Consider the following 15426-nt stretch of genomic DNA (forward strand, 5'->3'; position numbering starts at 1 on the left):
CAGAGTGTGAGAGACAGAATAGTGGTCGCTTATTACTATAGCCCAGCCAAGTCTTGGCGGCTCTATGTTTAAATATGCTTCAGATGTGTGTGTGTGTGTGTGTGTGTGTGTGTGTGCGTGCACGAGGGTGCATGTGTGTGTACGTGTTTAGCCATAATGTAAAATGTATTTCTTACTGTGAACTGTGATAAAAAAGATTGTGAGACTTCATCAATAGGCAAAAAGTGATAGATATCTGGGCAAGAAAGGTGTGGGTACGTACAGGGAGGGGGCTGTGGGCTCTAACTTCCTGCTAGGAAGGGCCTGCCTAACTCTTCCCAACACACAGCATCAGACCACCGAAATGTTGAGCCTCACTAGCACAGAAAAGAAAAATCTCGTCCTTCCTTGTGCAAAATTATGTTCTCTGTACACTAAGAAGAAACAAAACAGAGGAGAGGGCTACAAAATGTCAGGATTACTCAGCGCAGCTGCTCAGTGCTGCCTTGCACAACTCTAGAGGATGTTTTCACACAGACTGCAATGTGAATGGCTCCCCCTGGAGTTGAGCAGTGTGCAACCCAGACAACCCTACCAGGCAGCCGTAACTACAGTGATTAAGAGCACAAGCTTTGGAGCCCAACAAACCTGGGGTCTAGTTCCAGATCTACTCTCAGGCTATATAATCTGGGGCAGGTAATTTAACCTCCCGAGCCTCAATTTCCTCAAGAGGACACGTTATATATTCCTAGGACTTAGTTCAGTGCCTGGTACACAGTGGTTCTCAATAAATATGTGTTAAATGTATGCAAAAATGAGCTAATACCTGCCCTATAAGGTGGTGGTGAGAAGTAAATTAACATGTGCAATGTTTTTACATACAGTCCAAAAACTAGCCCACAGTAAGCACTAAACAATTATCTACAAAAGATGACAGACTGAAATATTAAGATTCTTCTGGATGGAAAGATGCATGAGGGGAAGGAATTATTTTATTTTAATCAATAAAAAATAATCATAAGCTATTGAGAAAAGAAAAACATTAAAAGTAATATAAGCGGGGCTTCCCTGGTGGCACAGTGGTTAAGAATCTGCCTGCCAATGCAGGGGACACGGGTTCAAGCCCTGGTCCGGGAAGATCCCACATGCCGCGGAGCAACGAAGCCCATGCACCACAGCTACTGAGCCTGAGCTCTAGAGCCCACCAGCCACAACTACTGAGCACGTGTGCCACAACCACTGAAGCCCGCACGCCTAGAGCCTGTGCTCCACAACAAGAGAAGCCACGGCAGAGAGAAGCCCGAGCCCCACAATGAAGAGCAGCCCCCGCTCGCCACAACTAGAGAAAGCCCCGTGCAGCAACGAAGACCCAATGCAGCCAAAAACAAATTAATTAATTAATTAATTAATTTAAAAATGTAACATAAGCTGGATATGGTAGAAATTTGGTTAGGTGGAGAGAATTCTTGATGCTTGAGAGTACATTTCGAACAAACAAAAAGTAGGAAATGATATATTTTGTTATTTCCAATTGTAGGTCAGGTAAGGGCAAAAAGTATCGATAACTTCAAAGCATTCTAGGAATGATACTGAGACCTGAGCCATGGAATCTGAACTGTTTGGGTTCACTCCTGGCTTGGGCGGGGCCGAGGGGGGGGGTCACAGCCGTGGGGACATATGTTCCTTCCTTCCCCAGTACTTATTTCCTTGTGGAGCTGTGGTTTGGACGCAGTCATGACAACTCTTCACCCTTATTAAAGTCTCACAATGGAGCAGGTCCCCTTAGACTGAAAGCACAAACCCAGGAGCGACTCCAGTCCCCTCCTGCCTGTGGCCCTGCTGCCCACCTCTCCGCAGGAAGCCTCCGGAGAGATGGTTGATAACAAAAGCCAGTAAAAGTACATTCCAGGAGGGAGGGATGCTGAACCAAGTGAGGTCAAGCCAGTCAGCAGTTAGAAAAGGAGGCACTTCTCACACTTGCTAATGAGTTTGACGCTTGTGAAACATAAACAGGAAGTGGGAGCTCTCCAAAACGACCTGAAGGAAATCCACTCCCAGTTCGGTCGAAGTGTGAATCCCAGTTCTCTAGGTTGTCAAGGGCACTGGCAATTAAGACTGACCCCACCCCAGCCCCCAAACTGCAGCCGAGGCTAATCTTCACCCGCGCCCAGCGTTAACCCCATTTTTTTCAATCTTTCCCACAGCCAGGTCACTCCGCAGCGGGGTGACTGACCCGAGGCGTGGTGGGAAAGGCTTACAGTCATCTCTCAACTCCCCGATCTTGCAGGGCAGGGCAGCACAGAGGTCAGTGAAATCCCCAGCCAGGCCTTATTTTAGTCATGAATTTCCACTGGCTCCCTCCTCTGACTGCATCAGCGCTGCTCACACCGCGGGCTTAGAGTTTCAGCTGTTTTCCCTGCTCCAGGCAGTTAGAAGGTCACAGAGGCCGGACTTTTCCGGGGGAGGTGGTGGGGGGGGCCTCCCGCGGCCCAAGTGAGATTGCGGAGATCTGGGGCCGCTTGGAGGAGGCCTTTCTGCCCCAGGCTCCGGGCAATGGGTTAACTTCTCCCCTCTCCTCCTCTGCCCAGGCATCTTTGTTCGTATTAAATTTAAAAAAATTTTTAAAAATAAGAACAAAACCACACACACTTCCTATCTTTTCTTTTTTTTCCCCTCTGTCCCTCGGTGGCACCGATATAATTTTCCCAGGGCTGCCTTCCCCTCACTGCCCAGCGGAACCTCTTCTCAGACGTTCCTGTGAGTTCAAGGGCAGAATCTGTGTTCGATTCGCCCACAGTTTATCTAGCAACGGGCACAACGCCTGGCACAGGGTAGGGGCTCAACAATATGTGTCCAATGAATGAACGCTAAGATGTCACTGTGATGGACAGTTTGTCCTAGTCTCTCTCTTCCTTCCTCCTCCGAGCGCAGACCGCACACAGCGCCCCCGAAGTCCCCGGCAGGAGGGAGATGGCCGACCCTGGCGGGCACACCGCAGCCCGGGGGCCTCGTCCCCCCCGGCCAGAGCAGTGGGGCTCGCAGTCGGGAGCGCTGCGGCCCGAGCCCCGGCCACGTGAAGTGTCACACTCCGCGCTGCTGCAGGGCAGGCGCGCTCGCTGCGGTTGTGTAACGTTGCGGCCCGAGGGGATGCGTCCTGCTCCGGTGGGGGCAGAGGAGGGAGGGGACGCAGGGCACCGCGCCCGGTATCTTTCTGTGCTTGACTGGCACAAGTGCGGGACGGGGGGGGGCACTGGGGCACCTTTGGGGGTGCTTAAGTGGGTGCTCGCCGGCGTGCAGGCTGTGCCCGGGAACGCAGCTCCGAGGGAGCCAGGGGCCCGCGGCGCACAGCCTCGCGGGTCAGGTGCGCGCAGCGTGCTCGGCGGCGGCCTCGGCTGCCCCTGCGCTTGGCTGCCAGCCCGCTTCCCATGGGGTGACATCCGCCCCGCCCCTCAGCCCCTCCCCACGGCGGGCGATTCCTGGACGCGGGGCCGAGGGGTGGGGGCAGGGAAGCCGGCACAGAAAGAAACCCCAGCCTCTGGGGAAGGCGCCGGGGAGTGGGGGGGGGGGGAGCCGGGCGACTCCCTCCGCTGTGCGCCTGTTCCTCCGAGCGGGCCGCGCGGGGGGGAGGAGGAAGAGGGTTGGGCTGGAGCTAGCGAGGGGATATTCCTCTCCCGGCTTGAGTCAGACGCGGGCGGGTCCGTCCTCCCCCGTTCCCTCCCAGGAGACGGGAACTTACTTCATTTCCCTGGGGCAGGTTCGCCCACGTTACCAACCTCCCCCCACCTCCCCGGCCCCTTCCAGCTTTCGCGCCCCCCACCCGGCTGGGCAGGACCCGGGCTGCGCTGCCACCCCCTCTTCGGGGAAAGGCAGCCGCAGACACCTGGGGGCCGGGGGTGGAGGCGGGGGCTCCCTCGCAGCCGCGGGAGCGTCGTCCAACACGTGAGACTCATGTGATGAAGCCGGGGGAGGGCGGGCAGGTCGCTCCTTCCCTCCCCGGCAGCGGCCAGACGTGCCTGGAGTCACAGGGTAGAACACGTAGCTCCAACCCACCCACTCGTTCCCATTTAACCCAGCCCGCAGCCTCTCCATTACTCCTCGGCTCGTCCCCCCCCACCCCCCCACTCCGCCCTAACCGGCCCCCCCGCGCTCCCTCCCGCCTCCCCGCCCGCCCCACTTCTCATTCACTTGGCTCACACGGCGCAGACGGCGCAGGGAGCACACACTGCCAGTCTGTGCGCAGAGCCGGAGCCCGAGGCCGCGGGTCCACCATGCACGCCCCCAACTGAAGCTGCACCTCAGAGCCGCAGCTCCCGACAGCCCAGCGGATTTCAAGGAGCTCAGAGTCCGAGGAACCCCTGCAAAGAGACCCCCGAAACCCTCTCCAGAACAGTCCTCACCCGACGCTCTGCCGCTGCAGACAGGAGCGCACAGTGGCCCCGGCTCGCCGCGCAATGGAGCGGATCCCCAGTGCGCAACCGCCCCCCGCTTGCCTGCCCAAAGCGCCGGGACTGGAGCCCGGAGACCTACCAGGGTAAGTTGGCACCCCGGGCCCTTTCAAGCCTCAACTCCAGCCCTGCGTTGTGCGCGGCTTGCAACTAGGAGTAGTTCTGGGCGCATCCGGGGGTTCTTGCCAACCAGGGCTCCTGCAGCCGGTGCGCAAGTCACAGCCCTTCCTCGTCCCTCTCCCTGCAGGATGGATTTTGCCCATATGTACCAAGTGTACAAGTCGCGGCGGGGAATAAAGCGGAGCGAGGATAGCAAGGTAAGAGCACCGCGCCCCTCGGGACCCCAGCCCCTCGCACGCGCTGAGTTTCCAGTAAAAGTTTTCTCACTTTGCGGCTGGAGGGGGTATGCCAGGTGTGGGCTCTGTGCCTCTACTGAGTGGCCTGGAGAAGAAGGGGCGGAGGGGAGCTGGTTCTGGGTGTGACTCTGCTCCGCTGCCCCGACTCCTCGCGCCGCGGCGGGGGGTGGGGGGAGGAGGAGGGCTCCTCACCCCCGTCCTCCCGCGCCCACCGTCTCCCCGTGCGCTTCGTAGGAGACCTACAAACTGCCGCACCGGCTCATCGAGAAAAAGAGACGTGACCGGATTAACGAGTGCATCGCCCAGCTGAAGGATCTCCTCCCCGAACATCTCAAACTTACAGTAAGTGAGAAGCTGGCCCCTGTCCAAACCAGCTCCTCTGCCCAGAGGGCGGGCGAGGGTCACTCGCCACCTGCAGGCCCCGCTGGGAACTGCAGACCAGATGGCTCGATCCGAGCTGGTGGGCGGCTCTGTTTGGGGGTACCCTTCCCCAGGGTCAGAATTTTCTGGCAGCCTCGTGCAAATGAGGTGAGAACCGTTTGTTTTTCTCCAGGTTGGCACCGACACCGGCTGGCCTTCCCTTGCAAGAGTTTAAGACTTTCCCTGCTGGCGATTTTCAGGGTTCTCTCGTTTCCCCGAATTGAGCAAACCAAGCAGCTCGCAAATATTTTACCCCCTTCCCCCCCTTCCCCCGGTCCCTTTTTAAAATAAGAGGACTTGTTTTGGTGTGTGTATGTGTGTGTGTATGTGGGTTTTTTTTTTTTTTTTTTTTTTTTTTTACGTCCTGTCCTTTCTTGGCAATAGCCAACAGCTTACTAGCTTGGCAGGCTTTGGTTGGGGAAAGAAAAAAGAATAGTATTTAGGGAGGAAGAAAAAAGTGTAGATGAGCTGGAAGTTATCACAGGATGTCAGGAAAGAAACTAGGGAAAGCCTCTTGGCTGCCAGACACAGTAGAAGTCTCTCGGTTTGACACCACTGCAGAGAAATGTTATCTCCGGATTCCCCTGAGTTAAGGTCAGCAACGGCTGCTGGAAAAATTTATCTGTCAAAGCTTTCTCCTGAGCTAGCTGCTGCTTCCAAAAGGCCTCCAAAGATGGGTGACAGTTTGTTGTTCTTTAATCAAAAATATATATTGAATACATATATATATATATATATATATATATATTTTTTAAACTTCAACTATGAACTTAAAACTAAATTTAGCCAACCAGGAAAGGTTTTTTTCCTTCCTTTAGAGACATATCTCATTGCTAATTAGTGTCCCAGAGGTGGGACTTCTCTGCGCTCACTGCTGACTGACGCTCTTTTTATTCCAGACTTTGGGTCACTTGGAAAAAGCAGTGGTTCTTGAACTTACCTTGAAGCATGTGAAAGCACTCACAAACCTAATTGATCAACAACAGCAGAAAATCATTGCCCTGCAGAGCGGTTTGCAAGCTGGTGAGTACCCAAGCCTGGCTATCATCTCCTAAGAGTTCTAGCACAAATAGAGAGCCTGTGGGCTCAACACCTGGTATGAGAAACGTTCCTGCAATAGATTGCTTATGCACATTCGTTGGGGGAGATGCCGTTTTATCTTTCCTAAAAGGTCAGGCTTTTCATTCGGAATGCTGCGTGTGCCACCTGGCATGAATACGTATTAGTCAAATGGTAAAATATTTCTGTGGCATTTTGACTTAAGAGTTTCTGGATTCTGGGAGTTTTCCCCCCTCCCTTTGAAAATGCCAAGGCACCTATAATTTGCATCGTGGGTGTTTTACAGTTGTTCTTCTTAGCCCTGTTTCATTGGAGAATAAATCACGGGTATGCCCCAGTGTTTTCCTGTTTCTCTACTTCCTTATCACTCGGTGTGTGGTACGATCCTGGCAGGGTGACAACAGAAGTTTTTCCTGCATTTCATGTGATTCCCTGAATAGCCACTAGGTATCTTGGTGAATTACACAATCTAACAAAACCGCTGAAGTTTCATCATCTGTTTCTACTGACTTCTAGAGAATCACAGCCACCTTCTAACCATCTCGTCACACCCATTCCAAATCATACTGTACAAACTAGAGAGAAATTCCTCTCCCCACCCCCTCATTCCATTCTCCTCTGCTCTCCTTTCCAAACTAGTATGATGAGAATCACAAAAAGCTAGCAAGTGCTTCTGCCAGTTTCCTTACGGAAAACAGGAAGATGACCATACCTAATTTCTTGGGGATCATGAATGGAATACATGGGAAAGACTTAGAAATAGCCTTTAAAGATGACAGCATGACTTCAACTTGTATAAGTCATTGAAAATAAGCTTACCTTAGGTGACACTGTTCCTTCATTCTCCTTTTTTGACGATCCAGTCACTTCCTATGGTAAAAAGGTATAAATTGACTATAAGTTGACTCTGGTTACAAACATACTAGGATGTTCATTGCTGTGTCACTTATAATGTAAACTCAAGAGCAACCTATAAATTCAACAAGAGGGGAAACAGTCTGTCTCTATTAAATATGGTCTGTGTCTGTGATGGGATATTGTACAGCCATTACAAATCATATCTCATCTCTGAATGGTAGAATTATGGATGATTTTTATTTTATTCTTTATACTTTTTGCTGTCATCCACATTTCCCCTGATCCTATTACTTTTGGAGTTAGGAACATAAATCAGCAAATGCTGTTAACAGAAAGGAAAGCTCTGGGTCCTTGGAACATAGGTGTCCAGGTGAACCACAGGGCCTTCTGAAATGTCTTCCTTTGGATCTGTGTTGATCCAGGTGATCTGTCGGGGAGAAATGTCGAAGCAGGTCAAGAGATGTTCTGCTCAGGTTTCCAGACATGTGCCCGGGAGGTGCTTCAGTACCTGGCCAAGCACGAGAACACTCGGGACCTGAAATCTACCCAGCTCGTCACCCACCTCCACCGTGTGGTCTCCGAGCTCCTGCAGGGTGGTACCGCCAGGAAGCCGTCAGACCCAGGTGCCAAAGCAATGGACTTCAAGGAGAAACCCAGCTCCCTGGCCAAAGGCTCTGAAGGCCCAGGCAAAAACTGTGTGCCAGTCATCCAGCGGACTTTCGCTCACTCGAGCGGCGAGCAGAGTGGCAGTGACACGGACACAGACAGCGGCTACGGAGGAGAATCAGAGAAGACTGAGCTGCGTGTCGAGCAGCCGTTCTTCAAAAGTGATCATGGACGCAGGTTCACCATGGGAGAAAGGATCGGTGCTATTAAGCAAGAATCCGAAGAACCCCCCACGAAAAAGAGCAGAATGCAGCTCTCAGATGATGAAGGCCATTTCACTAGCAGTGACCTCATCAGCTCCCCGTTCCTGGGCCCACACCCGCACCAGCCTCCCTTTTGCCTGCCCTTCTATCTGATCCCACCGTCAGCGACTGCTTACTTGCCCATGCTGGAGAAGTGCTGGTATCCCACCTCTGTCCCAGTGTTATACCCAGGCCTCAACGCCTCTGCCGCAGCTCTCACCAGCTTCATGAACCCAGACAAGATCTCAGCCCCCTTGCTCATGCCCCAGAGACTCCCTTCTCCCTTGCCAGCCCATCCGGCCATCGACTCTTCCGCCCTGCTCCAAGCTCTGAAGCAGATCCCCCCTTTAAACTTAGAAACCAAAGACTAAACTATTTAGGGGATCCTGCTGCTTCGCTTTCCTTCCTCCCTACTTCCAAAAACAAAAAACAAAAAAACGTGTTTGTGAGTGTAGCAGGATTGTTCCAGTGTGTATGCCAAGATCATCTGAGGCAGGGAGAGAAGATTCAGGGGTGTGTGTGTGTGCGCGTGCGCACGCACACGCATGTGCATTGTGTGTTGGTATGGGACATTAAAGCTCCTTTTGGTGTAGGGAAGACATGAAGGATTGCCTGACATCAGGAGATTTAAGGGGGACTGTCGCAGACCTCTGGGCTTTTCCCCTCCCAGAGAACAGTCCCCTCTGATACAGATCAGCTGGATTTTCAAAAGCTTCAAAGTCTTGGTCTGTGAGTCAGTCTTCACTTTGGGAGCCGGGTCTGTGGCTTTGAGCAAAAGGTACTTTCAAAAGAGGGCTTTCCAGAGTGCAGTTCCCAGCCAGCTCTTATGACCCCACCCTGCTCCCTTTTATTGTCTCCGTGACTCACCACATGGGGAGAGGGCAGCCAGACTGAGCGTTCTGCAAAGTGGTGAGGTAGCAAACGCTGGCATAGCACGGTAGTGGTTTGGGGAGATATGGGGAGATATCCGCAGGTCTGCTCTCCACCCCTGCCTCGGGGGAGTAAAGAGAATGGAGTTCCCTACTCAGGCTTTCGAAGTGATTCGCTTACTAAGGATCTGAAAAGGGCGCCCTGGTACAAGCCCGGCTGCCAGGGGAGGCGGGAGGGGTCCCCCGGGCCTCTGGCACCTGTTTCTAGTCTCACCTAGAAACAGTTTCTCTGTCCAGGGAACCAAACCAGGCTGTGAGAGATGCAGGCGCCTAAGTTCCAAGCACCCCAGAGTGCGTAAAAGCTGAGTAACAAATGGCAGTTTCAACAAGCCAAGCCAGACTCGGCTCTCAGCTCTATCCTAAAACTCCTTTTAACCAAGCTTAGCTTCTTAAAGGCCTAACCAACCCTTGGCAAAGCAGCATCCTTTCTGCAGGCTAATTCCCCTCGCCCGACGGCGTATGGAGTGTCCTTATTGCTAAAAAGGATTCTGTCTTCTTCAAAGAAGTTTTATTTTTGGTCCAGAGTACTTTTCTGACTTGTCCAGCTCGCCCTGCACCAGCTTTTTGAAATGCACTATGCTTGATCACTGATCGTGTTTTAACTTTTTCCTTTCCTGTTTTTATTTTGGTATTAAAGTCGTTGCCTTTATTTGTAAAACTGTCATAAATATATATTATATAAATATATTAAAAAGGAAAATGTTTCAGATGTTTATTTGTATAATTACTTGATCTACAAAAGTGAGAACAAATGAATGTATTCCTGTTTTTGAAGAGAATAATTTTTTTTTCTCTGGGGAGAGGTACAGTGTCTATATTTTGGAGCCTTCCTGAAGGTGGGAAATTGTAAATATTTTTATCTATGAGTCAATGTTAACTAGTTGTTTTAAAATACTTAATAAAATGATCCTTTTCCTGTGGAAGAGAAAGATGGTCTCCTGCATTTTTAAAAGAACTCTCAAGGGTGTGATAATGGCCTTCTCCTCCTGCCCTCCCCTCTTGGCTGAAGGTAACAACTAGTTAATCTTGGTATGATTTCATTCAGGTTTTCCCATGCCTGTGTTCAGACAGAATAAGCTCAGTCAATTTCGTAGGTAAATATTTGTTCAGTTGTTTTCTTAGACTAACCTTTGCCAGAGGCTCACTATCAGCCTGTGCCTCTTTCCAGAGTTAAGCAAAAAGCCTATTTTTCCCCCCAGTCTGCTTTCGTCATGGTCCTTAAAACTTGACAGAAAATCAAAGTACGAAATCGTGGGCCTCAGTGTCTGGGGAGCTTGCTGGAGGGGGCAGCACACTGAGAGAAGATTGAATGGATTATGATGCAATAATAATTGCTGCTGGGGATAGCACCTCTACCAAGGCGTTCTAGTTTTTTCGAGTCTAGCACGGTCTAATGGGTTTGCCATATCCTGTCCAATTGCCTCTGAAAGCAACATTCCATGATTAGTTTCTACATCCTTCCTGGATTTCCTCTCATTGGGTGTGTTTGTGCGTGAATGAATATTGGCGTTCCTTAGTCAAGCGCTCTTAGGAAAAAAAAAAAAATTTCCATGGGAAAAGAAGTGGGAAATGACCCGGTCGAGTGAGCGTTTCTGCCTGTCCCCTTCTCCGTCTCAGAGGTGTCCTGATGGCCAGCGCCTGGCTCGCCAAGCTCCAGATCCCAGAGCATCTTCCAGAACCCTCTGGCTGTCTGGAGCCCATGCAGGGAAACTGCCCCCAGGGAGTTCTCAGCCAGGCAGAGACACCACCTGCCCGTCGTGTCTGTTTGCTTCAAATGTCACCTTCCCTCTCTGCTGATGAGCCAGCAGGCGAGAGTGAGCATTGCCTGGCTTGTGTGAGGTGCCCGCAGGCAGCCTGGTGTGTCATGGGAGGAGCCCTGGACCAGGAGTCAGGAGATGAGCTGGTGGTCTTAGCAATGAACTGGTAGTCTGGCATCGCCCCCTCCACACCTGTTTGTGGTTCAGTAAAAAAGGATTCTGAGCCCCCCTCGCATGTCCTACAGCAGGCAGACAGCAATCGGTAAGGCCCTCTTTCTCCCAGCAGCTTAGGGCCTGGCCCTCAGGGTCTCCTGCCTGTTAAGCTCCTGAATTCCTCCATGAATTGCTGAGCTTTTCTGGCTAGACTTTATGGGTAAAAAACCTAAACAAGTCAAGTGTATCCTGGGGATGGAGCACGGGGTTGAAAACAAGGCCAGGCTCTCTGGGCCTGCCCCCCTCTCCGCCCTGGGCCGTGACTCAAGGAGTAGCTGTGGAGACAGGGAAGTGGTGTCACACCCTGAACTAAGAAGGGTTTGGGGGTTCCACACAGCCTCAGCCCAGATCCCACGACTGGAGCCTATGGAGCACCCCTCAAAGCAGCAGCCCTCCCTCTGCCTCCTTTTCTGCTTCCAGTTTGCCCTTGATCTTCTTCCTAGGTCGGTTCCAGCAGGTTCCAAGTGGTTCGGAGGGAGATGCGGAGGAGGGGTTCGCACCCCAGCCTTTGGCCCCTTGGGGACAAAGAGGACCTCCGTTAACCAAGGGGTGTGTGTGACTGGGAGGGGCTGAAGCGCTGGCTTTGGGGGCCGAGGAGAGGTGGCCAGAGGTAGGGGGAGAGGACACTTGCGATCCAGCCGCCTTCAGACAGGGCGTGAGCCTCCGGCCGGCTGGGATGGTCTCACCCAGCGCTGACCTGCCTCGCCTGTTGACACAACGTCACGTTTCCGACTGCAGCCCTTTCATGTGCGGCCCGCGGCTAAATGCGGCTGCCGGTTCCTGGAAGCAGACGTGCCTGGCACCGCGTCAGCAGAAACCTGATCCCCGGGGAAGCTTGGCACGGTCGCGGGCTCGCTCGGCCCCCAGAATAGGACCTGGCATCGGGCGCCGGGCAGCCCCCCTTCGCGCCCCGCGGGAGGGAATCCGAGCGCTCTCCCGGGGTTGCGGGGGAGGGAAGGCTTGCTTGGGGGGGGGGGCGGGGGTGGAGCTGGATTTAGGCAGGGCATTGGAAAAAGAGCCTAATTAACTAGAAGCTAGAAGCTTCCCACGGGTCATGGCTCACTAATGAAGCCTAACAACCTAGAAGGACCATTACGGGTACTAGTATAATTTACATTTTGGAGATAGCTAAAGGCGCGCTCAGAGAGGGGAGTTAACTGGCCCAAGGTCACACAGCTTCTGAGTCACTAAACCATTAGTGGAACGGTGAATATGTTGGTTTCTGCCTCTTCTTAATTGGATCCAAGGGGAAGGCTTTCAGAATCTGGTTGTGCATAGTATACCAATACTACTATTACTAGGAGCAGTTTGTAGCACTTATTATTTGCCAGGCACTCTTCAAAGCACTCCATATACAAAAACTTAATTTTCACAGCAACTCCATGAGGTAGGTTTAATTATTATTCTCCTTACATGGTTAACAAAATGTAGGCAAGGAGAGGCTAAGTAACTTGCCTAAAGTCACACAGCTCCGGTGGCGAATTGGAATTTAAACTTGGCAATTTGGCTCCAGAGTCTACATGCTTAACTACAAAACCCCATTGCCCTTCCTGTTAAATAATAGTAATGGTAATCATAAAAATAATAATAGTAAAAGTATAATAATTGCCTCAGTTACTACCATATTTTGAGTACTCTCCCTATGCCAGGCACTATATTAAACGGTTTATGTGAATTATCTCTACTTCCTACAGCAACTGTGAAGGGTAGGTATTTAATAAGAGGTGAAAAAACTGGAGCTCAGAGAGGAGAAATCTGAGCCTCATCAGAGGTTACACATCGTGTGAAGGAGAGAGCTAGGCCCTTTCTCTGGTATAGAACTGCTTCTAAACTGAGCTGCTGTGACGTTGGGCTTGGGCATGCATTATCTTACTTAATCCTCAAAATAGCCCCGTGGAATAGGTACTATGATCCCCAGTGGGCGGAGGAGATAACTGAAGCTCAGGGTAAAGTTATTCGCGCGACTCTTTATTTGCTTCCTGACAAATGTCCCCACATACCATTCTGCAGCCAAAAATGGGCCCATTCTCTAATTAAAGAACTAACCCTGCCGGACTACTGGGGCTTGGGGCGGGCTGGGCACTTAGGTTCACTACGCTGAGAACCAGGATCTGGGTTTAAGGAAATTCTATGTCAAATTTTCTGGGGTGGGAGGAGGGGCCACTCCTTCCCGCACATCTCTCTTAAGGTTAGGAGAGGGGCAGGTAGAGGGGCCTGGGACAGTAGGGACCTATGGACCACTTGGGAAGAGGCATTTCCACTGGACGGAGGGAGGGAGGCTGAGACCGAGTTCCCGGCTCTCTTGCTGGAATGAAGGCTGGAAGGCTTGGAGACCAGGCCACTGCAGCTCTTTCTGTCCCTTGCAGGTTCCTGCAGCCCACGCACACCCTGGCCCATCTCTGCAGCCCTTGGTCAGCTCCCCAGTACGTGGTTGGTGAGCAGTAAGCAAGAGGTCTCTTCTCTGTGTGGAAGAGGGGTCAGAATCTCAGGCTGGAGCTTGCCGGGCTGCCAGGTTTCTCCTCAGGCCTCTGAGGCCCCTTCAAGGCTCCAAGAGACAGACTGCGCTGAGTTCCCAAGTGGTTGCATATAAAGACTCTGTGTTAATGGGACCGGCATGTTCCCCAGAGACCCAGAACTCCCCAGCATGCCACGTGGCATGGAGGGAGGGAAGGCTCTGGGCTTCTCACCCCCTCTTTAGCTGGAGCAGCTTCCTGTTTCTCTGTCCTAAATATCGTAAAGGTTTGTTTGAGCAAGAGTTCCATTGCTAAAAAACATCACAGAATGTTTGGAAGGCACCAAACTACAGCCCGTTCCTCAGGCATGGCCTTCACCTCACCTACCACTTTCTCCGGGCTCCAGAGGGAGGCTGAGGCCACTCAAAGCCAAAATCCCCCCTTCAGCAACAACCCCCCCTATTTATCCCAAGCCATCTGTCTGGCCCGACTGCCACAGCAGAACATGAGCTGGGTGAAGCCTCTCCCATTGGCTATGCAAGCCACCAGCACGCTGGTCCATCCAGTCTTGTGATGTGGCTGGATTGGGGCCCAGAAGGTTTCTTCCGCTCTACACGGGGCCCTCAGGGAATGAGTCACCAGCCTGCTAGGTAGGTGGGGGGTTGGCCTCAGGCTGTGGCCAAAGTGATGGGGACAGCCAGCCTCGGCTCCTCCTAAGCGCCCTGCTGTTCCACCCTGCACCTACCTGTAAGAGGGTGAAAGGGAAGACACCTGTGCTTATTTATTTGTTTGAAGAGCAAATACGGTTTTCTTGGAAACCACATTATGGATGGTATATGGAGGTAGGGATCATGCAAGGATCTCTGCGGAATTCAACTGGGGGAAAAAGGAGGGAAAACTACAACTTTTCCCGGGGGGTGGGGCGGGGGGGGAGGGGAGACGTGTGTTTCTTAAAGTTTTTTATAAAATGTCTAATATTTTTGTACCTTTTTTTTTTTTTACTGTGGAGAATTTAAGACATATAAGAAAGTAGACAGAAACAACAGAAAGAAAAATGACCCAATTTTAAAATGGGCAGAGGACTTGAACAGACATTTCTCCAAAGAAGATGTACAAATGGCCAAGGAGCACATGAGAAGATCAACGTCATTAGTCATCAGGGAAATGCAAATCAAAACCACAATGAGAGGCCACTTCACACCCACTAGGATGGCTACAATGAAGAAAAAACATGTTGACGAGGATGTGGAGAAATTGGAACCTCCCTACATTGCTCGTGGGAATGTAAGATGGTTCGGCTGCTGGGGAGGACAGCTGAGTGACGTGTCAAAAAGTTAAACATAGGGCTTCCCTGGTGGCGCAGTGGTTGAGAGTCCGCCTGCCGATGCAGGGGACGCGGGTTCGTGCCCCGGTCCGGGAGGATCCCACATGCCACAGAGCGGCTGGGCCCGTGAGCCATGGCCGCTGAGCCTGCGCGTCCGGAGCCTGTGCTCCGCAGCGGGAGAGGCCACAACAGTGAGAGGCCCGCGTAACGCAAAAAAAAAAAAAAAAAGTTAAACATAGAATGACCATACAACTGAAGTTGTGCTCCTAGGTATACGCTCCAAAAAACTGAAAACAGGTACTCTGACAAGGACACGTACAAGCACACTCCTAACAGCACTAGTCACAATAGCCTCAAAGTGGAAACAGCCCAAATGTACGTCAACGGATGAACGGATAAACATGATGCGGTATATACATGCAAAGGACTAAAAAGAAAGGCAGTACTACATGCTCTACACTACAACATGTGTACGTAGAATGACACAAACTACAACATGGGTGAACCTCAAAAACATGCTCAGTAAAAGAAGCCAGACACAAAAAGTCACAAATACTATGAGGTCATTTATATGAGATATCAAGAATAGATAAGTCCACAATAGATAAGTGACAGAACACAGACAGATGGCTGCCAGGAGCTGGAGGGAGGGAAAAATGGGGGGAAATTGCTTAATGGTACAGGGTTTTACTTTGAAGTGATGGAAATGTTTTGGCACTAGACAG

General features: G+C 51.6%; 1 protein-coding gene and 1 long non-coding RNA gene across 3 annotated transcripts in view; one reads left to right on the forward strand and one right to left on the reverse strand.

Annotated features, from left to right (window-relative positions):
• The window catches only part of LOC132496706 (uncharacterized), a 134275-nt gene extending 127152 nt beyond the window's left edge, over window positions 1-7123 (reverse strand). The window contains exon 1 of one of the 2 annotated variants that reach the window (XR_009533519.1): window positions 7079-7123. This is a non-coding gene — a long non-coding RNA (uncharacterized LOC132496706). Of the gene's footprint in view, window positions 1-4811; window positions 4999-7078 lie in introns of those variants that run through there. The other variant, XR_009533518.1, reaches the window with a different exon arrangement.
• BHLHE40 (basic helix-loop-helix family member e40) lies at window positions 4140-9883 on the forward strand. The gene is made up of 5 exons (XM_060109114.1): window positions 4140-4510; window positions 4672-4741; window positions 5015-5122; window positions 6100-6223; window positions 7540-9883. Exons 1-5 carry the CDS (start codon window positions 4431-4433, stop codon window positions 8394-8396), a joined length of 1239 nt encoding a protein of 412 aa, XP_059965097.1. The 5' UTR covers window positions 4140-4430; the 3' UTR covers window positions 8397-9883.
• The last annotated feature ends 5543 nt before the right edge of the window (window positions 9884-15426 follow it).

The sequence above is a fragment of the Mesoplodon densirostris genome, chromosome 10 (genome assembly GCF_025265405.1).
Source record: "Mesoplodon densirostris isolate mMesDen1 chromosome 10, mMesDen1 primary haplotype, whole genome shotgun sequence".
NCBI lineage: Eukaryota > Metazoa > Chordata > Mammalia > Artiodactyla > Ziphiidae > Mesoplodon > Mesoplodon densirostris.